At 40.1% G+C, this 25,369-nt stretch overlaps 2 protein-coding genes across 6 annotated transcripts in view; one reads left to right on the top strand and one right to left on the bottom strand.

The window, feature by feature from the left end:
* Positions 1–21,673, bottom strand: part of KIF4A (kinesin family member 4A) — a 128,108-nt gene extending 106,435 nt beyond the window's left edge. Inside the window, exons 1-7 of one of the 2 annotated variants that reach the window (XM_003360353.4) lie at positions 21,541–21,673; positions 21,052–21,192; positions 20,830–20,944; positions 17,365–17,555; positions 14,441–14,533; positions 10,567–10,733; positions 10,243–10,337 (exon numbers count right to left, since the gene is read on the bottom strand). In XM_003360353.4, the coding sequence (XP_003360401.1) occupies positions 10,243–10,337; positions 10,567–10,733; positions 14,441–14,533; positions 17,365–17,555; positions 20,830–20,944; positions 21,052–21,171 (781 nt within the window). In that variant the 5' untranslated portion in view covers positions 21,172–21,192; positions 21,541–21,673. The remainder of the gene's footprint in view (positions 1–10,242; positions 10,338–10,566; positions 10,734–14,440; positions 14,534–17,364; positions 17,556–20,829; positions 20,945–21,051; positions 21,193–21,540) is intronic. The other variant, XM_005657819.3, reaches the window with a different exon arrangement.
* PDZD11 (PDZ domain containing 11) lies at positions 21,702–24,945 on the top strand. Of its 4 annotated transcripts, none has more exon segments than NM_001001630.1 (7): positions 21,747–21,820; positions 22,541–22,640; positions 23,062–23,145; positions 23,399–23,455; positions 23,759–23,857; positions 24,084–24,144; positions 24,303–24,865. In NM_001001630.1, coding segments are annotated over 6 exon segments (423 nt in total). In that variant the 5' UTR covers positions 21,747–21,820; positions 22,541–22,553; the 3' UTR covers positions 24,338–24,865.

The raw sequence follows: 25,369 nt of genomic DNA, 5'->3' as shown, positions 1-25,369 counted from the left end.
AGGTATCTAGACCAAAAAAGAAGAAATGAAACTATCTCTGTTCACAGATGACATGCTCTTGTACATAGAAATACTGAAGAATTTATTAAAAAACTATTAGATATAACAAGTTCAGCAAGCTTGTAGACACAAGATCAATATACAAAGCTCATAAATAATTTGAAAATGAAATTAACTAAAAAATTCCATTTGTAAAAGCACTGAAAAGAATAAAATATTTAGGGATAAATTTAAAAAGAAAAAGTGTAAAACATATACCCTGAAAATTAAAGAAATACTGCTGAAAGATATTAAAGAAGATCTAAATGAATGGAAAGACATCTGATGTTTATGAATTAAAAGAAGTGAAAGATGCCAATGATCCCTAAACTTATCTACAGATTCAAAAAAATCTCTGAAAATCCCAGCTGGATTCTTTGCAGAATATGAAAAGCTAGTTCTAACAGTCATATGAAAATGCAAAGGACCAAGAATAGCCAAAACGATCTTGAAAAAGAACTCACACTTCCCAATTTCAAAACTTACTACAAAGTACAGTAATAAAGACAGTGCAGTAATGGCATAAGTGTAGTAATAGCATAAGGATAGATATATAGATCAATGGAGGAGAAGTGAGAGTCCAATTGCTTCTTGAAAAGGATGTCAAGACAATTCAAGGTAAAAAATAGTCTTTTCAACAAATGATGCTTGGATAACTGAACATCTACATACAAAAGATTAAAGTTTGGACTGCCACTTTACACTATACATGAAAATTAACTCAAAATGAATCTCAGACCTACATGTAACATCTGAAGCTATAAAACTCTTAGAAGAAAACAGAGGCATGAATCTTTGTTACCTTGGATTAGGCAATGGTTTTTCAGATATGAGGCCAAACAAACAAGCAACAAGAGAAAAAATAGATGAATAGAATTCGTCAAAAATTATTAAATGTGTACTTAAAAGAACACCATGAATAAAGTGAAAAAGCAACCCAAAGAATGGAAGAAAACATATGCAAAGCATATAACTGATAAGGAGCTAGTATCCAGAATATATAAAGAACAGACCCAACTCAATGATAAAAAGATAAATAACTCAATTTTTTTGGGTCTTTTGAAGGGCCACACCCACAGTATATGGAAGTTCCCAGGCTAGGGGCCAAATCGGAGTTACAGCTGCCAGCCTATGCCACAGCCACAGCAATGCGGAATCTGAGCCATATCTGTGACCTACACCACAGCTCACAGCAATGCTGGATCCTTAACCCACTGAGCAAGGCCAGGGATCGAACCTGCATCCTCATGGATACTAGTTGGGTTCACTACCACTGAGCCATGATGCTAACTCCAAATAACTCAATTTGTAAAATGGGCAAAGAATCTGAATGGACATTTTTCCAAAGAAAATATACAAATTGCCAATAAGCACATGAAACATTATTAGCTGTCAAGGAAATGTAAACCAAAACCACAATGAGATACCACTTCATACCCACTAGGATGGCTATAATTAAAGACATAATAAAACTAAGAATATGGAGAAATTGAAATCTTTATATATTGCTGGTAAGAATGCAGAATAGTACAGTTGCTATGAAAAAGTCTGATAGTTCCCCAAAAATTAACATAGAGCTACTGCTTGACTAAGGAATTCCACTTAGTTATATACCCAAGAGAAATGAAAACATACATCCTCATGAAAACTTGTACATCAGCGCTCATATCAGCATTATTTATAATAACCAAAAGTGAAAATAACCCACATGTCCATCAACAAATGAGCAGATAAATACAAACTTAATATATCTATGTAGCGGAATATTGTTTGGCAAAAAAAGGAAGGAAGTACTGATACATGCTACAACACAGATAAACCCTGAAAAGATGTTAAGTCAAAGAATCCAGACATAAAAGATCACATACTGGGAGATGGGATTAAGACAGTGGAATAGAAGGACTGGAGCTCAACTTCTCTCCTAAAAACAACAAAATTTACAACCAAAGGATAAGCAATATTCAACCAAATGGACCAGAAACTTTCAAAAAGATATCTTACTCCAGAAGACAAAGAGGAGGCCACATCAAGAGGTAGAAGGGGCAATTATGCGATATGAGCAACCCCATACCTCCCAGGTGGGAAGCTCCACAGACTGGAAACTAACTGCTTCACAGAGACTCACTTACAGGAGTGAGAGTTCTGAGACCCGCATCAAATTCCCATGTGTGGGGATCTGGCACTGGGAGAAAGAGCCCCCGGGGCATCTGGCACTGAAGGCCAGCAGGAACTCCATGGGACTGGGGGAAATGGAGACCTCATTCTTAAAAGGTGCACACAGACTTCAATGTGTACTGGGTCCCAGGGAAAAGCAGAGTTTCCATAGGAATCTGGGTCAAACCTGACTGTGCTTCTTGGAGGACATCCTGGGAAAACAGGGGTGAATGTGGCTTCTTGTAGGGGAAGGACATTGGAAGCAAAGCTCTTGAGAATATTCAGCAGTGTGCTTTTCCCTGGAGGTGGCCATTTTGGGAAAATCTGGCCCCAACCATCAGCACTGAGAAGCCCCAGGGCAAACAACAATCTAGGTGGGATCACAGCCCTGCCCCTCAGTAAACAGGCTGCCTAGAGACCCCCCCAGGCAGGCAGCCCCCTCTAATCTCATCCATAGACAAAGCCCCACCCACCAGAGTGATAGGAATCAGCTCCACCTACCAGTGGGCAGGCATCACTCCCTCCCATCAGGAAGCCTACAGCAAGCTCCAGCACCAAATTCAGCCACGGGGGGGGGGGGGGGGGGCAGATGCCAGAAGTAAGAGAGGCTACAACTATTATCTGGAAAAATGTCACCACACCAAAAACCTACAAAAATGCAAAGACAGAGAACTATAACTCAGATGAGGGAGAAAGGAAAAACCCCAGAAAATCAGCTAAGTGATCAGGAGATTCTCAGCCTCCAGGAAAAAGACTTTAGACTGTTGATGCTGAAGATGATGCAAGACATTGGAAATAAACTGGAGGCAAAGATGGATAATTTACAGGAAACACTGAGCAAAGAGATACAAGATATAAAACTTAAACAAGAAGAGATGCAAAATACAATAACTGAAATAAAAAATTCATTAGAAGCAGCCAACAGCAGAATACAGGAGGCAGAAGAACAAATAAGCAAGGTGGAGGACAGATTAGTGGAAGTTACAGATAAGGAATAGAAAAGAGAAAACAGATTGAAAACAAATGAAAATAGTCTAAGAAAACTCTGGGACAATGTTAAATGCACTAACATCTGTATTATAGGGGTGCCAGAAGAAGAGAGAGAGAAGGGGACGGAAAAAATATTTGAAGAGATAATAGCTGAAAACTTCCCTAACATGGGAAAGGAACCACTCACTCAAATCCAGGAAGCACACGTACCATATGAAATAAACCCAAGGAGGAATATACTGAAACACATATTAATCAAACTGACCAAAATTACAGACAAAGAGAAAATATTAAAAGCATCTAGGGAAAAGAAACAAATAACATACAAGGGAACCCTGATACGGTTATTGGCAGATTTTTCAGCAGAAACTCTGCAGGCCAGAAGGGAGCAGCATGATATACTTAACGTGATGAAAGGAAAAAACCTCCAACCAAGATTACTCTACCCAGCAAGACTCTCTCAGATATGAAGGAAAAATCAAAACCTTCACAGATAAGCAAAAGCTGAAAGAATTCAGCAACACTAAAACAGCTTTACAACAAATACCAAAGGAACTTCTCTAGACAGAAAAGAAAAGGCTGCAACCAGAAACAAAAATTCCACAAATGACAAGGCTCATCAGTAAAGGTATATACACAGTAAAGATACGAGATCATCCAGGCACAATTATTTAACCAAAATCAGAAAACATGAGAAGAGGAGGGTACAAATGCAGGACACTGGAGATGCACTTACAATTAAGAGACCAACAATTTAAAACAATCTCTCATATATATAGACTCTGATATCAAAACTTCAGAATAAATGCAAACCAAAAATCTACAATTGATACACAAAAAATAAGAAAAATCAACTCAAATACAACACTAAAGATAGTCGTCAAACCACAAGAGGAGAGAACAGGAGAAGGGAAGAAAAAAGAGCAACAAAAACAAATCCAAAGCAATAAATAAAATGGCAATAAGAACATACATATCGATAATTACCTTAAATGTTAATGGACTAAACGCCCCAACCAAAAGACATAGACTGGATAAATGGATACAAAAGCAAGACCCATATACATGCTGTCTTCAGGAGACCTACTTCACTTCTAGGGACACATACAAATTGAAAGTGAGAGGATGGAAGAAAATATTCCATGCAAACAGGGATCAAAAGAAAGCTGGAGTAGCAATACTCATATCAGACAAAATAGACTTTAAAATGAATATTTTAAGGGACAAGGAAGGTCACTACATAATGATCAAAGGATCAATCCAAGAAGATATATCAATTTTAAATATCTATGCACCCAACACAGGTTCACCACAATATATAAGGCAACCTTAAAAGGACAAATCGACAATAACACAATGATAGTGGGGGACTTTAATACACCACTTATAGCAATGGACAGATCAACCAGACAGGAAATCACTAAGGAAACACAGGCCCTAAATGAAGCATTAGACCAGATGGACTTAATAGATATTTATAGGACATTCCATCCAAAAGCAGCAGAATACACATTCTTCTCAAGTGCACATGGATCATTCTCAAAGATTGATCACATCCTGGGCTACAAATCAAACCTCGGTAACTTTAAGAAAACTTTAAGAAAAGAAAGCATCTTTTCCGACCACAACGCCATACCACAAGAAAACAACTGCAAAAAACACAAACACGTGGAGAATAAACAACATGCTACTAAACAACCAATGGATCACTGAAGAAATCAAAGAGGAAATTAAAAAATACCTAGAAGCAAATAACAACAAAGATATGACACTCCAAACCCTATGGGATGCAGCAAAAGCCGTTCTAAGATGAAAGTTTATAGCAATACAAGCCCACCTCAGGAAACAAGAAAAAGTTCAAATAAACAAGCTAACTTTACATCTAAAGCAGGTAGAGAGAGAAGAGACAAGACCTAAAGTTAGTAGAAGGAAAGAAATGATAAAGACCAGAGCAGAAATCAATGAAATAGAAACAAAGAAAACCATAGAAAAGATCAATGAAACGAAAAGCTGGTTCTTCAAAAAGATCAACAAAATTGATAAATCCTTAGCCAGAATTATCAACAAAAAAAGAGAGAAGACTCAAATCAATAAAATTAGAAATAAAAAATGAGAAGTAACAACAGACATCACAGAAGTACAAAGGATCATAAGAGACTACTGTATGCAACCATACGCCAATAAAATGGAAAATGTAGAAGAAATGGACAAATTCTTAGAAAAGTACAATCTTCCAAGACTAAACCAAGATGAAATAGAAAAGATGAATGGACCCATCACAGGAACTGAAATTGAAACTGTGATTAAAAAACTTCCAACAAACAAAAGTCCTGGACCAGAGGGCTTCAAAGGCAAATTCTATCAAACATTTAGAGAAGACCTAACACCTATCCTCCTGAAACTATTTCAAAGAAATCACAGAGGAAGGGATACTCCCAAACTCATTCCATGAGGCCACCATCACCCTGATACTAAAACCAATAAAGATACCACAAATAAAGAAAACTACAGGCCAATTTCACTGATGAACATCAATGCAAAAATCCGCAACAAAGTACTAGCAAACCGCATCCAACAATACAGTAAAAGGATTGTACATCATGATCAAGTGGGATTTCTCCCAGGGAGGCAAGGGTTCTTCAATACCCACAAATCCATCAGTGTGATACACCACATTAACAAACTGATGAATAAAAATCACATGATCCTCTCAATAGACACAGAAAAAGCCTTTGACAAAATCCAACATCCATTTCTGATAAAAACCCTTCAGAAAGTGGGCACAGCGGGAACCTACCTCAACATGATAAAGGCCATATACGACAAACCCACAGCAAATATCATTCTCAATGGTGAAAAGCTGAAAGAATTCCCCCTGAGATCAGGAACAAGACAAGGATGTCCTCTCTCACCACTACTCTTCAGCATAGTTTTGGATGTCCTAGCCACAGCAATCAGAGAAGTAAAAGAAATAAAAGAAATCCAAATTGGAAAGGAAGAAGGAAAACAATCACTATTTGCAGATGACATGATACTATACCTAGAGAATCCTAAAGACTCTACTAGAAAACTGTTAGAGCTCATCCACGAATTTGGCAAAGTCGCAGGATACAAAATTAATACACAGAAATCGACGGCATTTCTATACACTAACAATGAAAGATCAGAAAGGGAAATTAGGGAAGCAATCCAGCTTACCATCACATCCAAAAGAATAAAATACCTAGGAGTAAACCTACCTAAAGAGACAAAAGACCTGTACTCTGAAAACTATAAGACACTGATGAAAGAAATCAAAGATGACACAAATAGATGGAAAGATATACCGTGCTCGTGGATTAGAAGAGTCAATATTATCAAAATGACTATACTACCTAAGGCGATCTACAGATTCAATGCAATCCCTATCAAATTACCAAGGACATTTTTCACAGAAGTCAAACAAAATATTTTAAAGTTTGTTTGGAAGCACATAAGACCCAGAATAGCCAAAGACATCCTGCTGAAAAAGAAAAATGGAGCTGGAGGAATCAGGCTCCCAGACTTCAGTCTATACTACGAAGCAACAATCATCAAAATTGCATGGTACTGGCACAAAGTCAGAAATATAGATCGGTGGAATAGGATAGAAAGCCCAGAATTAACCCCACGCACCTACAGCCAACTCATCTATGACAAAGGAGGCAAGGATATACAATGGAGAAAGGACAGCTTGTTCAATAACTGGTGCTGGGAAATCTGGACAGCCACATGGAAAAGAAGGAAAGTAGAACACTCTCTAACACCATACACAAAAATAAACTCCAAATGGATTAAAGACCTAGATATAAGACCACATACTATAAAACTCTTAGAGGAAAACATAGGCCAAATACTCTCTGACATAAACCACAGCAACATCTTCTCAGATCCACCTCTTAGAGTATTGACAATAAAAACAAAAATAAACAAATGGGACCTGATCAAACTTACAAGTTTCTGCACAGCAAAGGAAACCCTAAACAAAACAAAAAGACAACCCACAGAATGGGAGAAAATCTTTGCAAATGAATCAACTGACAAGAGATTGATCTCCAAAATTTACAAACAACTTCTGCAGATCCATACCAAAAAAACAAACAACCCCATCAAAACATGGGCAGAATATCTAAACAGACAGTTCTCCAAAGAAGACATACAGATGGCCAAAAAACACATGAAAAGATGTTCAACATCATTCAGTATTAGAGAAATGCCAATCAAAACCACGATGAGGTACCACCTTACACCAGCCAGAATGGCCATCATCCAAACGTCTACAAACAATAAGTGCTGGAGAGGGTGTGGAGAAAAAGGAACCCTAGTACTGTTGGTGGGATTGTAAATTGGTGCAACCACTGTGGAAAGCAGTATGGAGAATCCTCAGAAAACTAAATATAGAACTACCATTTGACCCAGCCATCACACTCCTGGGCATCTATCCAGAGAAAACCATGACTTGCAAAGAGACATGTACTCCAATGTTCATTGCAGCACTATTTTCAATAGCCAAGACATGGAAACAACCTAAATGCCCATTGGCAGAGGAGTAGATCAAGAAGAGGTGGTACATAGACACAATGGAATATTACTCAGCCATTAAAATGAATGAAATTCCAACATTTTTAGCAACATGGATGGACCTAGAAATTATCATGCTAAGTGAAGTCAGTCAGACAATGAGACACCAACATCAAATGCTTTTACTGACATGTGGAATGTGAATAAAGGACACAATGAACTTTGCAGAACAGATGCTGACTCACAGAATTTGAAAAACTTATGGTTTCCAAAGGAAACAGTTTCCAGGGTGGGGGGATGCACTGGGGGTGTGGGATGAAAATGCTATAAAATTGGATTGTGATGATCACTGTACCACTATAAATGTAATAAATTCATTGAGTAATTAAAAAAAGAGAAAGAAGAAAAGTGATCACATATTGTATGATAACATGTATATGAAATGTCCAGAATAGGTAAAGCTATGAACAGAAAGATCAGCAGAATAGGGTGGAGTCGGGGGTGGGTGGAAAATGGGGAAAAATAAATGACAGCTAGTGGGTGTGGGGTTCTTTTTGGGGTGATGCAAATATTGTAAAATTTATTGTGGTGATGGTTACACAACTTCGTAAATATACTAAAAAGACCCCACTAAACTGTACACTTTAAAAGAGTGAGTTTTATGGTATATTAATTATACTACTTTTTAAAAAAAAAAAGAAATTTAAATGGCTACCATATGACCCAGGTATAACACTACTAGGTATATACCTAAACAGAAATTAAAACATTTGTCCACTCAAAAACTTATTCATGGATGTTTAGAGAGCAATGTTCAAAAGTAATCAAATTGGATAAAATTGATGAATGGACAAAAAAAATGTTGTATATCAGTAATGGAATATGACTCAGCAGTAAAAGGGAATAAAGTAATGATACACGATGTAACATGGATGATCCTTGAAAACCTTAAATTAAGTGAAATAAGACAGTCACAAAAGACCACAAATTTTATGATTCCTTTTATATGAAATATAGGTTAGTGGTTGCCCAGGGCTAGAGAAGGGGGTGGGAATGGGGAGTGACCACTAATGGGTATGACTTTCTTTTGGGGGGTGATGAAAATGTTCTAAAATTAGATTGTGGTAATGGCTGCACAGCTGTGAATATACTAAAGTCTGTTGAAGTGTACAGTGTAAATGGGTGAATTTTATGGTATGTGAATTGTATCCCAGTAAAGCTGTTTAAAAAATCTTCAGGATTGTACACCTAAAAAAAGATAAAGGAGGCACAAAAACTTTTAAAAATAGCCTTAAGAAGGCTAAATCTCAAAGTAAAAACATTGAACAAAAAGGGCATTTTTAAATATATTCAGAACAAAAAGCCTGAATGAGGAAGAAATAGGTCTCTGCCCTAAGCCAGCAGTGTAATAATGATAAATGACAAAGAGGTAAAATTCCTCAATTACTATTTCTGCTTCTGCCTTCTCAGTTCCCTCTTGGGAACTGAAGCCCAGTATGAGTAAAGAGGTAGTCAGCGAGAATTCAACTACTTTAATAAGAGTTCAAATATCTTGGACCAGATAAATTATAGCTGAGGGAACTGAGAGTAATTTCAAACGAGAACGCTAAGGCTGTGTCAGTGATATTTGAGGGATCACAGAGAAGGATGTTCCAGAAGACTGGGCAGATGTAATTTCAATTTTTGAAAAAAAGAGGTAAAAGTTAATTCCATAAATTACAGACCAGTAGGTTTGATGTAAGTCTTCTAGATTATTACAGGGATGGCTTGCAAGAACCTAGAAACGGAAGAATAAGCACTACAAGCCAGCTTGAATTCACTTAAGAAAAAGTCAATTTAGGCTAATCCTTATTTCTTTTTTTGTACTGTTACTAAGCTGGTAGCTATGAGATATATGGTAGACATAGTATATCTAGACTTTAGCAAGGCATTTGACGAAATCTTTCATGAGATCCCTAAGTACAAAATTGAGAAATGGGAGTTGGCTGTTAATTTTTGTTAGATTAATAATTGCTTGAAAGACCATTCCCAAAGCATGCAGATTACCAGGTCGCTATCATGCTAGATACAGCTTTGTAATAGCATACACCATGGGGTTCTTCTAGCCTTAGGAGCGTCATCATTTATATCCAACAACTTAAGTGGAGATATGGAAACCATGCTGATGAGGTTTGTAAGTGACAATATCTGGGGGGGGGAGGATAGTGAATACTTGAGATGACAGGATCAGGATATTGATTTTAATTATAAGTAGTTGGGGGGTAAAACAAAAGAAAACAAAAGCTAAAACTTGCCTGGGCCAGATGAAATCAAACCAAGAGCCAGATCCAAATCTCATACCTAAATTAGAAAATGAGTGCAAGGGAAAGAAACAATTTTTCACTATTTCTGAAATCAGCCTCAAACTTGAATTGCAGCTACCATTAGAATGTGACCTGAAATATCCCAGTCAAGATACCAACAACAGCAATAAGAGTACCAGAAGTTTTTATCTACAACTGTGGCCTTAATTGCTCTTACCCTCTTTTAGACGATCCCCTTCAGCCTTGGTTTTCTTCTGTCTTTCTGATCCAGCAAGGTCTACGAGGTGCAGCTTAGAGCGAAAGCTGCTACTTCTGTGATAATAACAGGACACAAGTGAGAATGGTGCACAAGCTTGAGGGTAGGTGAGCAAAGGTCACCTGATGGCTCTCATTTTCTTTCAAGTCAAAATGGCTCCATTTGTTACTAGCACACAGAATTACTGATGTCTGTTTATTTGTGAAACAACTGAAGCAGCAACCTGTTATTCAAGTTTAGTAAAACTGATGTTAAAAAATCTTGACTCTTTAAACTGTAACTTACTTGTCACTTTTCTTTCTTTGCTCTATGGAGATTGTAAAGATGGCATGAGATCGGGATGACTGGGAGTTCATAGCTGTGGAGGCCACAGTCCTACAGTTATTGCCCTGCTCCAAACAGGAAACAGTATCCAGGGCAACAAAAACAGTCTTCTCAGTGAGTCCCACAATCTAATTCAGAGAAAGGAAAAACTCTCATGATTCAACTTCAAGTACTTAATCAGAAATGTAAGGATTGGCAGTTTAAGAAAATGTCTGAGAGTTCCCTGGTGGCCTAACAGGTTAAGGATCTGGCATTGTCATTGCTACTGGCTTGGGTTACTGCTGTGGCACAGGTTTGATCCGTGGCCTGGGAACTTGCTGTGGCCAAAAAAAAGGAAAGGAAAGAAAAGAATGTCTTGATGTTCCAGTAGAACCTCGATAAATAGTCATGGCAATGAGGACTGTTTTAACTAGCAACTCTGTGATCACTGCAAACCAAGGTCTCCAGTCTCCACTAGGGACCTCCAAAACAAGGATGCCAGTCAGTACTGGAGCTAGAAAAGATCTTTAGATTTTAGTGTAGCAATGGACAGATGTCATCCAGGAAGCCCCAAGTGAAAGTAAGCTTTGGTCCTAAGGACACCAAGGGCAACACAAATAATTGCAGTATTTCTCTTTGTTGCTTTCTCCTCCATGTGGCCCTATGTTCCTCCTTATATCTTGGAACCATTTCATACCTCATTTTCACTAGGGCAAATGGCATGGTACATTTTCCACTGGATTAAGAAGCCAGGAAAACAGAGTCCTAGGCTTGGTGCTGTATCTACTCAAGAGAATTTGTACAAGTTAAAATCTCTTGGAGCCTCTGGAGATCTAACTAGATGATTATGAAGTTCCTTCCAGCCCCAATATGCTATGATTTTATTACTCCATAGCTCCCACAGCTCCACCTGTGGCCCCAATTTCTAGTCCTACATTTCAAACTGCCTGTTACTTACACTTTGACATCAGTTAATTGTAAGCCAAACTCATCTTCCTTCTAGCAACGCTCATTCTCTCCACTATTTCTCCATTACTATTAAGATCTCTATTCTTAAAACCTCAAATTCACCTTTACTTCCTCCTATTCCTCCATATCTCAGTTGTCACCAACTCCTAGTCATTCTTCTTTTGAATCCATTGCTTTATTTCCCTTTCCACACCTACCTGCCTAATCCAGGCTCATATCATTTCATGCCTGAAAAATAAGGCAAAGTTTCCCCAATTGGCCTTCCTCATCCTAGTCTTTCTCCTTTTCAATTTATTCTTATTTAACTTTCCAAAAATCCTGCTTCCTAAAATGTGACCAAACTCCTAAGCCCTAGGCTAGATAATGAGGGTACAAAGAGACGTTAAGATACTCTCCTAACCTCCCGGGAGCTAACAGAGATGGAGACACACACATAAGATAAAAACTTGGTAAAAGCAGCCACTGCAATTCTTCATTCGCAAGTATTAAGTAGCTTATGTACTATTCACAGGGACAGAAACTAAGCTCTTTAGTCTGGCTTCATAATGTGGTCCTAACATACCTTCTACTACTTCCCAACCCGTATCCTCTAATCCAGACATACTGATCTAGTCTTATTACCCCCAAGACTATATTTTCTGTTTTCCTGCTTAAGTAAATACTTACTACAAGAATACCCTTACTTCTTTACTAAATTATATTTCATCCATCCCATCTAAAGAGTGCTTACAAACTTGTCCTTACCATCCCAATTTGAGTCAGAAATTCACACTTCTCTGCATGGCAAATTTGCCCTCAAATAATGCTTGGGATTTAATTCCTGCCTTAGTATGGTACATGTAAAAGATCTTAGAACTGGGTTAAGGGCCAGCTCAGTGCTAATTTTCTTTTTGGTGATAGCAAAAAGATGCATTTTACCCAAGTTTCTTATTCCCAACACCCATATTGTCTTCCTGTATTCCATGCTTATCAGGCTTTCAAAATAAGTCTGCACCTTCAAGCCTTGCTTTAGTGCCCAGCAAATAACTTAATGACCCAGAAGGAAAAAAAATCAGAAGCACAGGCACCTGCCGCTCAAGCACCTGCTCCCTGCCCCTACTTTCTGAGTAGGGAAGAAAATAAGGAGAGGAAGATGAATAAGGTATTATTTTACTAAGGTTTCCTAAGTCTGTACTACTCTGTTCTCATCTACTTTCAACCTCAAATTCTCCCACTGGTACTAGAATCAAACTGCCTATTTTCATTTTTTTCTTTTTAGGGCTGCACCCATGGCATATGAAGTTTCCAGGCTAGAGGTCAAATTGGAGCTGTAGCTGCCGGCTTACACCACAACCATAGCAAAGCCAAATCCAAATCCAGGCCGCATCTGCAAACCTATACCACAGCTTGTGGCAATGCCAGATCCTTAACTGACTGAGCGAGGCCAGGGATCAAACCCTCAACCTCATGGATATTAGTTGGGTTCTGTTCCACTGAGCCACAACAGGAACTCCTTTTTAAAAATGACTTTTGCTTACATTCTAATTAGATTATTTCTTTGCTTTATGTCATGATAAAATATGCATAACAGAAAATTTACCATTTTAACCTTTTTATTTTTTTATGCCTGCACCTATAGCATATGGAAGTTCCTGGCCAGGAATTGAATCTGAGGTGTAGCTGTGGCGACATGTACATGCCAGATCCTTTAACTCACTGACAGGGCCAAGGATCAAACCCGTGCATTGGCATCAACCCAAGCCGCTGCTTTCAGATTCTTAATCCATTGCGCCACAGTGGGAATTCCGACTCTACCCATTTTTAACACCGGCTTCTGGATGTGGCCCACTGTCATATACAAAACTCCCAACCTCTCAAACTCTGTTCAGGTATAGCTCCTTATCCTACATCTATACCATGCGACAGAAGCCTCTCAAATAATTGGTCTCTTCTTCCTATAGTACTTATAAATTTTTTTAAAATTTTATGTAATTTTACTTCTTAAATATCATCCCAAGGATCTAGCACAATGTCTACTATAGGTGCTGTCCAACAGAATTTTCTATAACCATCCATATGTTCTATATCTGCGCTATCTAGCCACGTGTAGCTATTAAGCACTTGATATGTGCTGGTGTGACTTAGAGAATTCCAAACTATATTCAATTTTAATTCATTTAAGTTTAAATAGGAGTTCCCTTGTGGCACAGTGGGTTAAGGATATGGCATTGTGACTGCAGGGTTTCAGGTTGTTGCTGTGGTGTAGGTTCAGTCCTTGGCCTGGGAACTTCCACATGCCGTGAGTACAGCCAAAAAAAAAAGTTTAAATAGCTGTTTGTGGCTAGTGGCTACTATACTGAACAGCCCAGCCTTAGAACTCTATAAATAGCTAATAAATATTTAATTGATATTAGCGTTCCTTCAAGAGGTAACAGGAAGATGATAAAACTCCCTTTCTCACAAGAACTCCCATCTAGGAATTCTAGATTAACAAAGGGAATTAGGACCACACAAAATCTTAAAGACTGAGATGTTAGTAGTCATTTAAAACCACAGTGGCAGAGTTCCTGTTGTGGCACAGTGGAAACAATCCAACTAGGAACGATGAGGTTGCGGGTTCGATCCCTAGCCTCGCTCAGTGGGTTAAGGATCCAGTGTTGCCATGAGCTGTGGTGTAGGTCACAGACGCAGCTGGGATCCCACATTGCTGTGGCTGTGGTGTAGGCCGGCAGCTGTAGCTCTGATCAGACCCCCTGGCCTGGGAACCTCCATATGGCATGGGTGCAGCCCTAAAAATAAAAAAACAAAAAACAAACAAACAAAAAACACCACAGTGGCAAATAAAAGGACTGCGAAATTTAGTAGTTGTCAACATTTTTCAATAACATCAAATGAGAGACAAACAGACCTTTATGCCTTCCTTAGGATCCTCTCGTATATTTATTTGAGGTGCTTTCTCACGAGATGGGCATAGAAGATCCAAGATTTCTTCATTGTAAATCTGATATTGTTGGAAACAAAGTGGTAAAGACAAGATGTTAAGAGTGGTAATTGAGGAGTGGTGGGATCACAGCAAAATTTTTAAAATTCTTTGTAACTTTATCAACATTTTTTATAATAAACATTATTTTTATAAATAAGAAAAGGGTTTTAACCCTACATATAATCATTTGACATTTATAAGAATAAATTCACACATTATTTGAAACAAAATTGAGAGGGCTCTCTTGAGACAGTGTTTCTTAGAAATAGCAGACATGGGAGTTCCCGTTGTGGCTCAGTAGAAGCGAAGCTGACTAGGATCCATGAGGATGTGGGTTCAATCCCTGGGTTAAGGATCCTGCATTGCTGTTTGCTGTGGTGTAGGTCACAGATGCGTCTCGGATCCCACGTTACTATGGCTGTGGTGTAGGCTGATAGCTGTAGCTCCGACTCAACCCCTAGCCTGGGAACTTCCATATCCTGAGGGTGCAGCCCTGAAAAGGATAAAAAAAAAAATAGCAGACACAATGAAAGGTTACAAGAGTGCCCAAATTCAGTTCTTTGATAGTGTCATAACAAAACTTACCTTCACCAGTTTGGTTAAAATGTAAGTAACAGATCCTTAGTGGAGGGTGGAAGAGGGAAGCAAAAGAGAGAAGTAGCAACTAATATTTCAACAACCAGAACTTTAAGTACTAAAACAGTATTTGCACACAGTAAGCACCATAATAAGTATTTGCTATTATTGCTGTTGCTACTATTTAATATAACCAGGTTCCTAAGTTATTTTTACATTTGGTTACCTTGGCCACAAGCGGGTTAATCAAGAGATTCGGGAAGGCTAATCTTTTTTTATTTTTATTTTTATTGGATTATTGTTGATTTACAATGTTGTATTAGTTTTGGGTATATAGTAAAGTGAATCAGTTATACATATACCTATTCTTTCTCAGATTCTTTTCCCATATAGGTTATTACAGAATATTTTGTAGATTTCCCTGTGCTATACAGTATGTCATTGGTAGTTATCTATTTTACATAGAGTAGTGTGTATATGTTAACCTCAACCTCCTAATTTATTCGTCCTCCTCCATGGTTTCCCCTTTGGTAACCATAATTTGACTTTGAAATCTGTGAGTTTCTTTCTGTTTTATAAGTAAGTTCTTTTGTATCAATTTTTGTAAGATTCCTCAAGAAGGCTTATCTTAATGATGTTTAACTCCCTATCTTACAACTCTGTATGTCCTATACCTATTAACACATTGAGATTCAACCTCAGGATGAAGTGTTCACATCAATTTAAAATTGCATGCTTGGGGGAGTTCCCGTCGTGGCGCAGTGGTTAATGAATCCGACTAGGAACCATGAGGTTGCGGGTTCGGTCTCTGCCCTTGCTTAGTGGGTTAACGATCCAGCGTTGCTGTGAGCTGTGGTGTAGGTTGCAGACGCGGCTCGGATTCCCCTGTTGCTGTGCCTCTGGCGTAGGCCGGTGGCTACAGCTCCGATTAGACCCCTAGCCTGGGAACTTCCATATGCCATGGGAGCGGCCCAAGAAATAGCAAAAAGACAAAAAAAAAAAAAATTGCATGCTTAAATTATATACATTTAATTATTGCTTCTTAAAGGTAAGACATCTTATCACTGCTATAGAATCAACCAGCTAATTTCCCAAAAGCCATTAAGTTCCCTAAACATGTGTTTTTGGTATCATGAGGTTAGCTATAATGGGTCAACCGACTTATATACTGACACATGCTAGAATGAAAACCAACAAAGGCAGGTATTTTATCTGTCTTGCTCACTAATGTGTCCCAAATACCTAGAATAGGGCCTGTAATATAGTAGGTACTCAGTAAATATCTGTTGAATAAACACTTACACGGCTCAATACTCCACCCAATTTCTATAACATTCTTCATTATCACTCAAGTCTCAAAACAGTAAAGTGATATCAAATATCTTTCAACAGACTCTACAGGGAATCAATAATAGAGGCCAAATTGGAATTAAAAGATTCCTATCATCATTTTATATAGCAATGCCAATTCCTCTAATGATCAGATTAAACAGACTCTTCTGATATCAAGGAAAGAACTGGGTGGGAGTCAGAGCCAAGTGAGCCAGTAAGTTTTCACTATCAGTTTATTAAAATGTAATTTACTGGAGTTCCCGTCATGGCGCAGTGGTTAACAAATCCGACTAGGAACCATGAGGTTGCGGGTTCGATTCCTGGCCTTGCTCAGTGGGTTAGGGACCCGGCGTTGCTGTGAGCTGTGGTGTAGGTTGCAGACTCGGCTCGGATCCCGAGTTGCTGTGGCTCTGGCATAGGCCTGTGGCTACAGCTCCGATTCGACCCCTAGCCTGGGAACCCCCATATGCCACGGGAGCGGCCCAAGAAATAGCAAAAAGACAAAAAAAAAAATGTAATTTACTAAAAACATAATTTATTCATTTGAGTCATGCCAGGAAAAAAATAGGATTTAGATTTATTTTTCTACTCAAAGGTAATCTGAATTCAGAATAACTAAAGACAGGGAGTTCCCGTCGTGGCGCAGTGGTTAACGAATCCGACTAGGAACCATGAGGTTGCGGGTTCGGTCCCTGCCCTTGCTCAGTGGGTTAACGATCCGGCGTTGCCGTGAGCTGTGGTGTAGGTTGCAGACGCGGCTCGGATCCCGCGTTGCTGTGGCTCTGGCGTAGGCCAGTGGCTACAGCTCTGATTCAACCCCTAGCCTGGGAACCTCCATATGCCGCGGGAGCGGCCCAAGAAATAGCAACAACAACAACAACAACAAAAAAAGACAAAAGACAAAAAAAAAAAAAAAGAATAACTAAAGACAAACCACTTACCTCTAAGTATGATACTTTCAGAGTAAATTCGAAGTCACTCTTTTTATCAATTTCTTTGAAGAGCAGTTGTATTACCCTAGGAATGACCCCAACTGTTGGTTCATTTTCTTGCTCTGCAGTGTATGCACCTCCCATTGAATAGGTTTTTCCAGAGCCAGTCTGCCCATAGGCCAGAACAGTTGCATTGTATCCTGGCAAAATAGAAGTCACATGCACAGTGGCGCTCACACATTTTCATCCAATCAATATACTCCTTTTCCTTCAGCAATTACTTGTAACAAAACTGAGACTGCTCTCTGACCAAAAAGGTCTCTTAGGAATGTTAGACACAAGGAAAGCTTATATGGGTGCAATAACTTTGCATTATTCCAAATAAGCAGAATGTGTGCCTTTCTTGATAGCTCTTAAAAGCTAGGAAGTAAAGGAGGAGTTCCTGTTGTGGTTCAGTGGAAACCAATCTGACTAGCATCCATGAGGACACAGGTTCAATCCCTGGCCTCGCTCAGTGGGTTAAGGATCTGGTATTGCCATGAGCTGTGGTTTAGGTTGCAAATGTGGCTTGGATCCCATGTTGCTGTGGCTGTGGCCTAAGCCAGCAGCTATAACGACGATTTGATCCCTAGCCTGGGAACCTCCATATGCCATGGGTGAGGACCTAAAAAGCAAAAAAAAAAAAAAAAACAGCTAGGAAGTAAAACACTTAAAGATATGACAGATAATGAAGGTGGCCAAGTCATTGTCTAAAAGCCATTCAGAGCTTTATAATTCTACTTTCTGTCCACTTTGAACAATTCTAAATTGTGGGAATTAAAGGAAAGTCTTAGAAGCCGCATAAATAAAAGGAACTCCAACATGTGTCTCTTTGATAACAGAGTCTTCATTTAAAAAGGCAAAAAAGTTGCTTTTTACAGTCAATGGAAGCATCCACACCCTATTTGAACTCTCAGACTGCATGTGGACCATATTATCAAGCTCCTCATAGAAATGTCATCATTTAAATATGATTCAGTGTAATATATGTCCTTTGCTTTTTTTTTTCTTTTGGAAAGAACTTATTCGTCTAAATGAAGACCTTGATGTTATGGATGATCTTAAGATGTTAAATTGAGATTTTCACAGTCATAGAGTGCTATTATCACCTGGCATGTCTCTGGGGCAACAGAACATTCCATAATCTTCTGCAATACAATATATATGTATATATAGTAATAATTGAGGAAACCAAGTTTTGGTACTTTTTACAAACAACTCAGAGTGTTGTTGATTGAAAAATACTGGCTTTATCTCTGCAACTGAGAGCTATGTTAACCAAACATACATATATTGGAATGATTTTCTACTTTATATTGCCTCTAAAGACTATAATTTAATTCTTATAGTTTCCCAAGCTAAGAGTATGAAAGTAGAACTATAGTGCTCTTACTAAGCTATGAAGGTACATTCTGAGGAAGGTAAGATAAGGAAGGGTCTGGATACCACATTTTTTCAGAAATGGCTAAAGGAAAGGGGGATGATTAATTAGAAGAGACTTAGGCAGAATCAAATAATGGTCCTCCAAATATGTAAATAGGAAAAAGATTAACTTTATAGCGGAGAAGCCTGGCAGATATCATTTTCATCAAATGATCAAAATGAACATCAGCAGTAACACAACAAACCAAAATCATGTGCTGCCCAATAGAATTTAATGAGAATACAGCACCCCTTCTGTGATATTCCTGCTAAAGATACACAATTTGAATTCAATCATAAATAAACATCAGACAAACCAAAATTGAAAAACAGCTTACAAAGTAAATGGCCTGTGATCTTCAAAAGTGTCATGATCGTGAAGGTCAAAAAAAAAAAAGACTGAAGGAGTTTTAGAATGAAGGAGACCACAGAGGCAGTACAACTAGATACAGCATATGGTTTTGAACTGGATCGATTTTCTATAAAGGACATTGTTGGGACAAGTGATGAAACTTGAATGTGGTTTGAGGACTAGATGATAGTGATGTAGCAATGCTAATTTCAAGATTTTGATGGCTGTACTATAGTTATGTAGGAGAAAGTTCTTGTTTGTAGTAAATATACACTAAAGTATTCAGGGGGCCATCAATTTATTCAGGTCAACAACTTATCCCAAATGGTTCAGGAAAAAAAAGTTCTTTATGCTGTTCTTGCAATATTTCTGTAAGTTTGAGGTTACTGTTTTAACATTTAAGAAATTTGAAACAAAGTGTTCAATGCATCCTGAGCCATGACATCATTAAAAAAAAAGTGAAAGAAAAATATGCGAATAGCTGTTCCCTGGAAGAAGGTGTCTGTTTGTTTAGATGGATGAACTAACATCACTGGGTAGAAATTACCAGGAAGCGAATTTCATCTCAGTATAATCTAACACAATTAGAGTTGTCCAAAAACCAATCAAAAAAGGATCAATACAAGAAGAGGATATTACACTCATCAACATATATGCACCCAATATAGGAGCACCCAAATACATAAAACAAATACTAACAGACAAAAACCAATCAACAGGAGTAGGAGTCAGTGATATCCCTGTCCAAGAAAAAAAATGTTAACCAGATGTTGGAAGTTCACTTAACAGAGATATTGCTAGAAAGTATTTTTCTTAGGATGGAATGTTAGACTAGATGATGTACAAATGTCCCTTTCAACTTTAAGGGACTATTGTGCCTTGGTTCTACTTCTTTTAAACAGCCCTCTGCTCTGAATCCTGAATAACCTCTGTAGTAGAGTAACAATTAGATACCTCTCAGGCACTGCTCTTTTCTTCAGAACTTTGCTATGGTCTTCAATAACACCTTATTAATAAAGCCTTAGCTTCTGCAATAAATATAAATAAAATAATAAAGCCTTAGCTCCTGCAGTAAATATAAATAAAATAATAAAGCCTTAGCTTCTGCAGTAAATATAAACAAAATAGAAAGAGTAGAAATAAATAAAAAATACTCTGGCCAGAGTTTTTAGGGGCTTTAGGAAACCTCAAAGGTTTTAACTTTTAAAATATTTTTTCTTAAAGAGAGAAGTTAAACATTTAAAATTTCTTATGTATTTCTTCTGTATGTAGTCATCTACTTCCGCTCCTATCCCTGGACTTTGAACTCCTCGGGGCCATGGAAGATATATTATTTATCTCTGAATCCCTCAACAGGCTTTGCAGTGCCTGGGCCTCAAGTAGACTGGCACACTGATCTTCATCAGCACTCATCAAAGAGCTTTAGAATCTAATGATATGCCAGGACAAACAAACAAAAATGTATACAAGTCAAAGATGAGCAGAACCATAGAAAACAAATATAGTATAAAACTAGTTTCAAGGGTTCAGACAAGTGAGACTGAGTTCCTAGGCTATTGGTTTTTTGAGGGCAGAACTTATGTCTCATTCATGGTTGTACTGGCAGCACCTCATCATAGTGCCTGACACGTAGTGTATGCTCAAGAATCAAAGAGCCTCACCTTTAAATATGCCTTTTATGAGTGGTGCTACAGCTGTGTTGAAGACTTCCTCCTGTTCAGTAGAGGGGTCAAATACAAAATCGTAGGTAAAGGATTTATCAGTACCAACCACCACCTAGAGAAGACAAGGGAAAAGGAGTAAGAAAAAAAAGGCCAGACCACGCCCCTCACTGCCATTTGGCCCCAGCTGTTCACAGGCAGGCCCAGAACTTGGCTACGCACCTGAGGTTCCCCGGGTACGAAGGAAAGGCACATTTGGCAGCCCTCACTAATCTCTTTGGGGACCAGAGGGCGACATCGCAGTGCCACTCTTACAGGAATGCCCTTCACCTCTTCCTTCATGATCCTACCTCGGCACGGTCTCTGCAGGGGCAGAAAAAAAAAGATGCTCGGTGATGAATCTTGGTAGGTCGGCAGGGGTGGGAGAGTGTCGTCCCTCAGTCCTGGCCCTCCTCCAAGGGTGAGGTGGGTTAGGGAAGAGAGCGATAGCCTAAGGCGGCAGCCTCCGCCTCCCAGCGGGATCTCTGCCTCAGGAAAGTCACTGTCCCTCAGACCTGGCCACGACAGGACTGCCCTTTCGGCCAGAATGAAGAGAGCGAAGTGGCGTCTGAAATGGAAAGGAAAAGCCCAGAGGAGACGACGACAAAGAACCAAAGCCCCACGGTACCGGGAAAGGCAGATCCTGAACTAAGATGTGCCCCCTTAACTCACCAAACTGAACGTCCCTTCCCTCGTCTCCCGCCGCCCCGTCCCAACCGGAGCTTTAACCGCCAAGTTTCAAATCTGGAGGCGCCAGCCAATGGAAGCGCAGACAACCTGCGGGCCCAGCACGTACGCGACGCGCTCAGAAAGACGCGTTTGGGAGGGGAGGGCCCGCGCGTCGCACCCTGACCCCGCCCCTTTCCGACGCAGCCGAACATCCGCTTCCGGTTCCCAGACCGAATTGACTGTGAGCGGAACCTGAGGTGGCTGAGGCCTGCGGGTGGGAGAGGTAGTACGACGACCTGTATTGCGTCGTGTGCGCGGGACTCTAGCAGGATTCGGGTCGGGGATCTGGAAAGTGGCTGGTGGTAAAGGAAGGGTCGATCTGGGGACCTACGCCGTTACCGATCACATTAGAGAATGTGGGGCAGTGCCTTGCCCTCAGTCCGTGTGGATAGTTGGAGTGTGCGCTCCGTTGGATTTCCAAAGTAGTTACATTTTTTTTTCTTTCTTTTTCGGCCGCACTAACGGCAAATGGAAGTTGCTGGGCCAGGGATCCAATCCCAGCCGTAGCAGCGACTGTGGCAGTTACGAATCCCTAACCAACTGCGCCAGTCCAGGGATTGAACCTATGCCTCTGCAGCGACCCAGGCTGCTGCAGTCAGATCCTTAACCCCCTGTGCCACAGCAGGAACTCTAGTAGTCACATATTTTTTAGACGCGATCCTGATTTCCTCTTCTCTAGAATGAAGAGGGTAATATTTATTTTGCAGGAGTGTTGTGAGAAAGGAGATCACTTCTGTAGTGTATCTAACAGGTTGCTTGGCATCCAGATATTCAGCAAAGTTGATGGTTTTCTCCCTTCTCTCCCCAAATCTTTATCACCTAGAGGTGGGCTGGGCCTATAGACTGACAGCCTTAGGATAAGTTGGAATTAGTTTCTGAAACTTCTGAGCTTTTTTGCCTTTTGAACCATAGTCGTCAGTTTTGATTTACCCTTACATTCCAGGGCCTTAGTAGAGATGGACAGCCGGATTCCTTACGATGACTACCCGGTGGTTTTCCTGCCTGCCTACGAGAATCCCCCAGCATGGATTCCTCCTCATGAGGTGGGAACCATCTGTACCCTTGAGTAAGGGCTTTTTCCCATGAGCATGAGATGATACATGAAAGCTAGGATGGTAGGGTTAGAAAGCTCAGTGGAGAATTAATCTTAGTCAGCTGGATTCTGAGCATCTGGGTCCACTGAGATCTTCTTAGGGAAACCTGCCAGAGGCCATTTACACCAAAGAATTCTGGGAAATCCTTTCTCTTGAGGTAAAGAAATGGGGATCTACTGGGCTGCTAACATTTCCCCATGCTATCCATCTACCCATTCGGACAGTGTTATCTGTTCTACTTAAACTAAGTCCATGACTTCACATTATCCTGGCTTCAGGGTGATAGATTTGTGTTCTAGATGAAGGTAGATTGGTAGACTACCAGAAGGTAGACTGGTAGTAAGCTTTCTTGGGTTGCTGTGTCTTGCAGAGAGTATACCACCCAGACTACAACAATGAGTTGACCCAGTTTCTTCCCCGCATCGTCACACTAAAGAAACCCCCTGGAGCTCAGGTGAGCTTATGGAAAAATTGCCTCATATTCCCTGCTAGAACCAGGCCCAGAAGTTTGCCATGGTTGAGAGATGGATTGGGAAATAGCTAGGGAGGTAAAGAAACTTTTATGGACAGAAAAGCTGATACACCACTTCCATAACTTCTGACTTCTCTCCGAGGGACACAAGCCAAGCTATTGTACAGTTATGCTACTCAATGTTTTTGTGTTTGTTGTCTGTATTGAGCCCCCATTCTGTGCTCTTGTCTTACAGTTGGGATTTAATATCCGAGGAGGAAAGGCCTCCCAGCTAGGCATTTTCATCTCCAAGGTGCGTGTGCCTCATAGGCAATAATGGAGCCACTTCCTTTGTTATCAGATTGCAGAACCCTGATGTTCCAAGGGTGGGGAGAAGGATGATTCAGTAGACTCATAGAAGGGGCATGCTGGGGATACCCTTCTTTGCCCACTTAAAACTTCCCACTTGGCAAGCCACCTATTTACCTATGTTGTCTCTCACACACACACAAACACACACTTAAAATAGTGCCTTACATTTGAATAGGACTTAATTTCACTTACATTCTTTGAAATTATCCCACCTTTATTATATATATTCTGTCCTTTCCAACAGGTGATTCCTGACTCTGATGCACATCGAGCAGGACTTCAGGAAGGGGACCAAGTCCTAGCTGTGAACGATGTGGATTTCCAAGATATTGAGCACAGCAAGGTGAGCACAGGACTTGGTCTGTGGTGAGGCATGAAGCCATCCCAGGTAGGCGAGAGTGGACAGGATTAGCCTAATCCATAACTTGATAAGAAAGAACCTCTCCTTGATACGAGGGAAGCAGCTGTCAGTGACCCAGAAGGTTCGAGTGGCAAACTGTTTTCCTCCTGTTCTGATTCTGTCCCGGGTCATATCTCTTCATTTGTACAAGCTGCTGTGTTCCTTCTAGGCTGTTGAGATCCTGAAGACAGCTCGTGAAATCAGCATGCGTGTCCGCTTTTTTCCCTACAGTAAGTGCCACTCTCTTTTTGGCTTACCGGGCTGAATCCTTGATAGGAGCTCTTTAAATACTGATTACTGGAGGCCCCACAAGTTGGGGGTGGGGAATTGGGAGCTCAGGCCGGAAAATAACCTGCTGTTTTCCTCCTTTTCTTTCTTTTTTCCCCAGATTATCATCGCCAGAAAGAGAGGACTGTGCACTAGAGACTCACAACCCTCAGCCCTCCACATGGAATCTTCTAGGACAAGCTAGCTAGGCCTCAGGGAAGTCACTTGGGGAGCTCTACTCTCAGCCCCACCCTGGCAGAGGGGAGCGAGGGGGATGGGGAGACAGCCAGTCTCTGCACTGAGCCAGCCAGCCAACTGCATTTTCTCAACTGTACTGCACTTTAAGTTCCCTAGTTTTCCAGGTGAGCTTCATTTCCTGAAAGGAGAAGGATGGCGATGTCTAGGTACCCTTAGCCTGTGGAGAACCCTTGCTAGAGAAGGCAGCTGACATTTGTTGAATACCATGTGCTAGGCAATTCCATGTATGTCATCATTTTCATTAGTGTGTATGAATCAATAGAAAAATGGATCTTGGGGACCTCCCATCTTATCTACCTGGCCATCTCATCCCGTCCTTATGCTACCAGTCTCATACCTTTTGGAGACTCCAGTGGATCCCTGTTTCCTTCCTCCTCCCTCCTTCTATCTCCTCCCCCCAGAAAGTAAAAAACAATGCTAAGGAAATGCTGGTGTGACTTTTGGATGATACTGATTGGGTGTTTTTGCTTTTGAGGAAAAAATAAAAGCTATTCCAAAGAGAGGAGCCACTAGAAGCAACAGAGCAGCCCTATGCCTACTCCTCAACTATCTCTCTCTGGCCAGAACATTGAAGAGGCCAGGAACCTTATCTACAGTATAACTGAGGAATGGTATAAGGGTGATGGGGACTGGAAGAAACAGTGCCCCTTCTCCCATGACCTGTGGCCATTTCTCTGCAGGGGGGAAGTATTCATATAGTTCTGTCTTCTCTTTTCCCAGATTCTTTCATCTGGAACATAAACTAAGGGAGAGGCTTGGATGCATTTCTTTTCAGGGACAGTAGTGGGAAATTGCTTCCCAGTTTCCAACTCATAAGTTGAGTAGTGCTGACTGCTGATTTCCCCCTTTTCTTCACCCCAGCTCCCAAATAACCTTCTGCTATTTTCTTAGTTCTTTAGTTACCAGTCCATTGTTAGCAATTCCAGGCCT

Source organism: Sus scrofa, chromosome X, assembly GCF_000003025.6.
Source record: "Sus scrofa isolate TJ Tabasco breed Duroc chromosome X, Sscrofa11.1, whole genome shotgun sequence".
Lineage (NCBI taxonomy): Eukaryota > Metazoa > Chordata > Mammalia > Artiodactyla > Suidae > Sus > Sus scrofa.
This window is presented reverse-complemented; position numbering and strand designations above follow the sequence as displayed.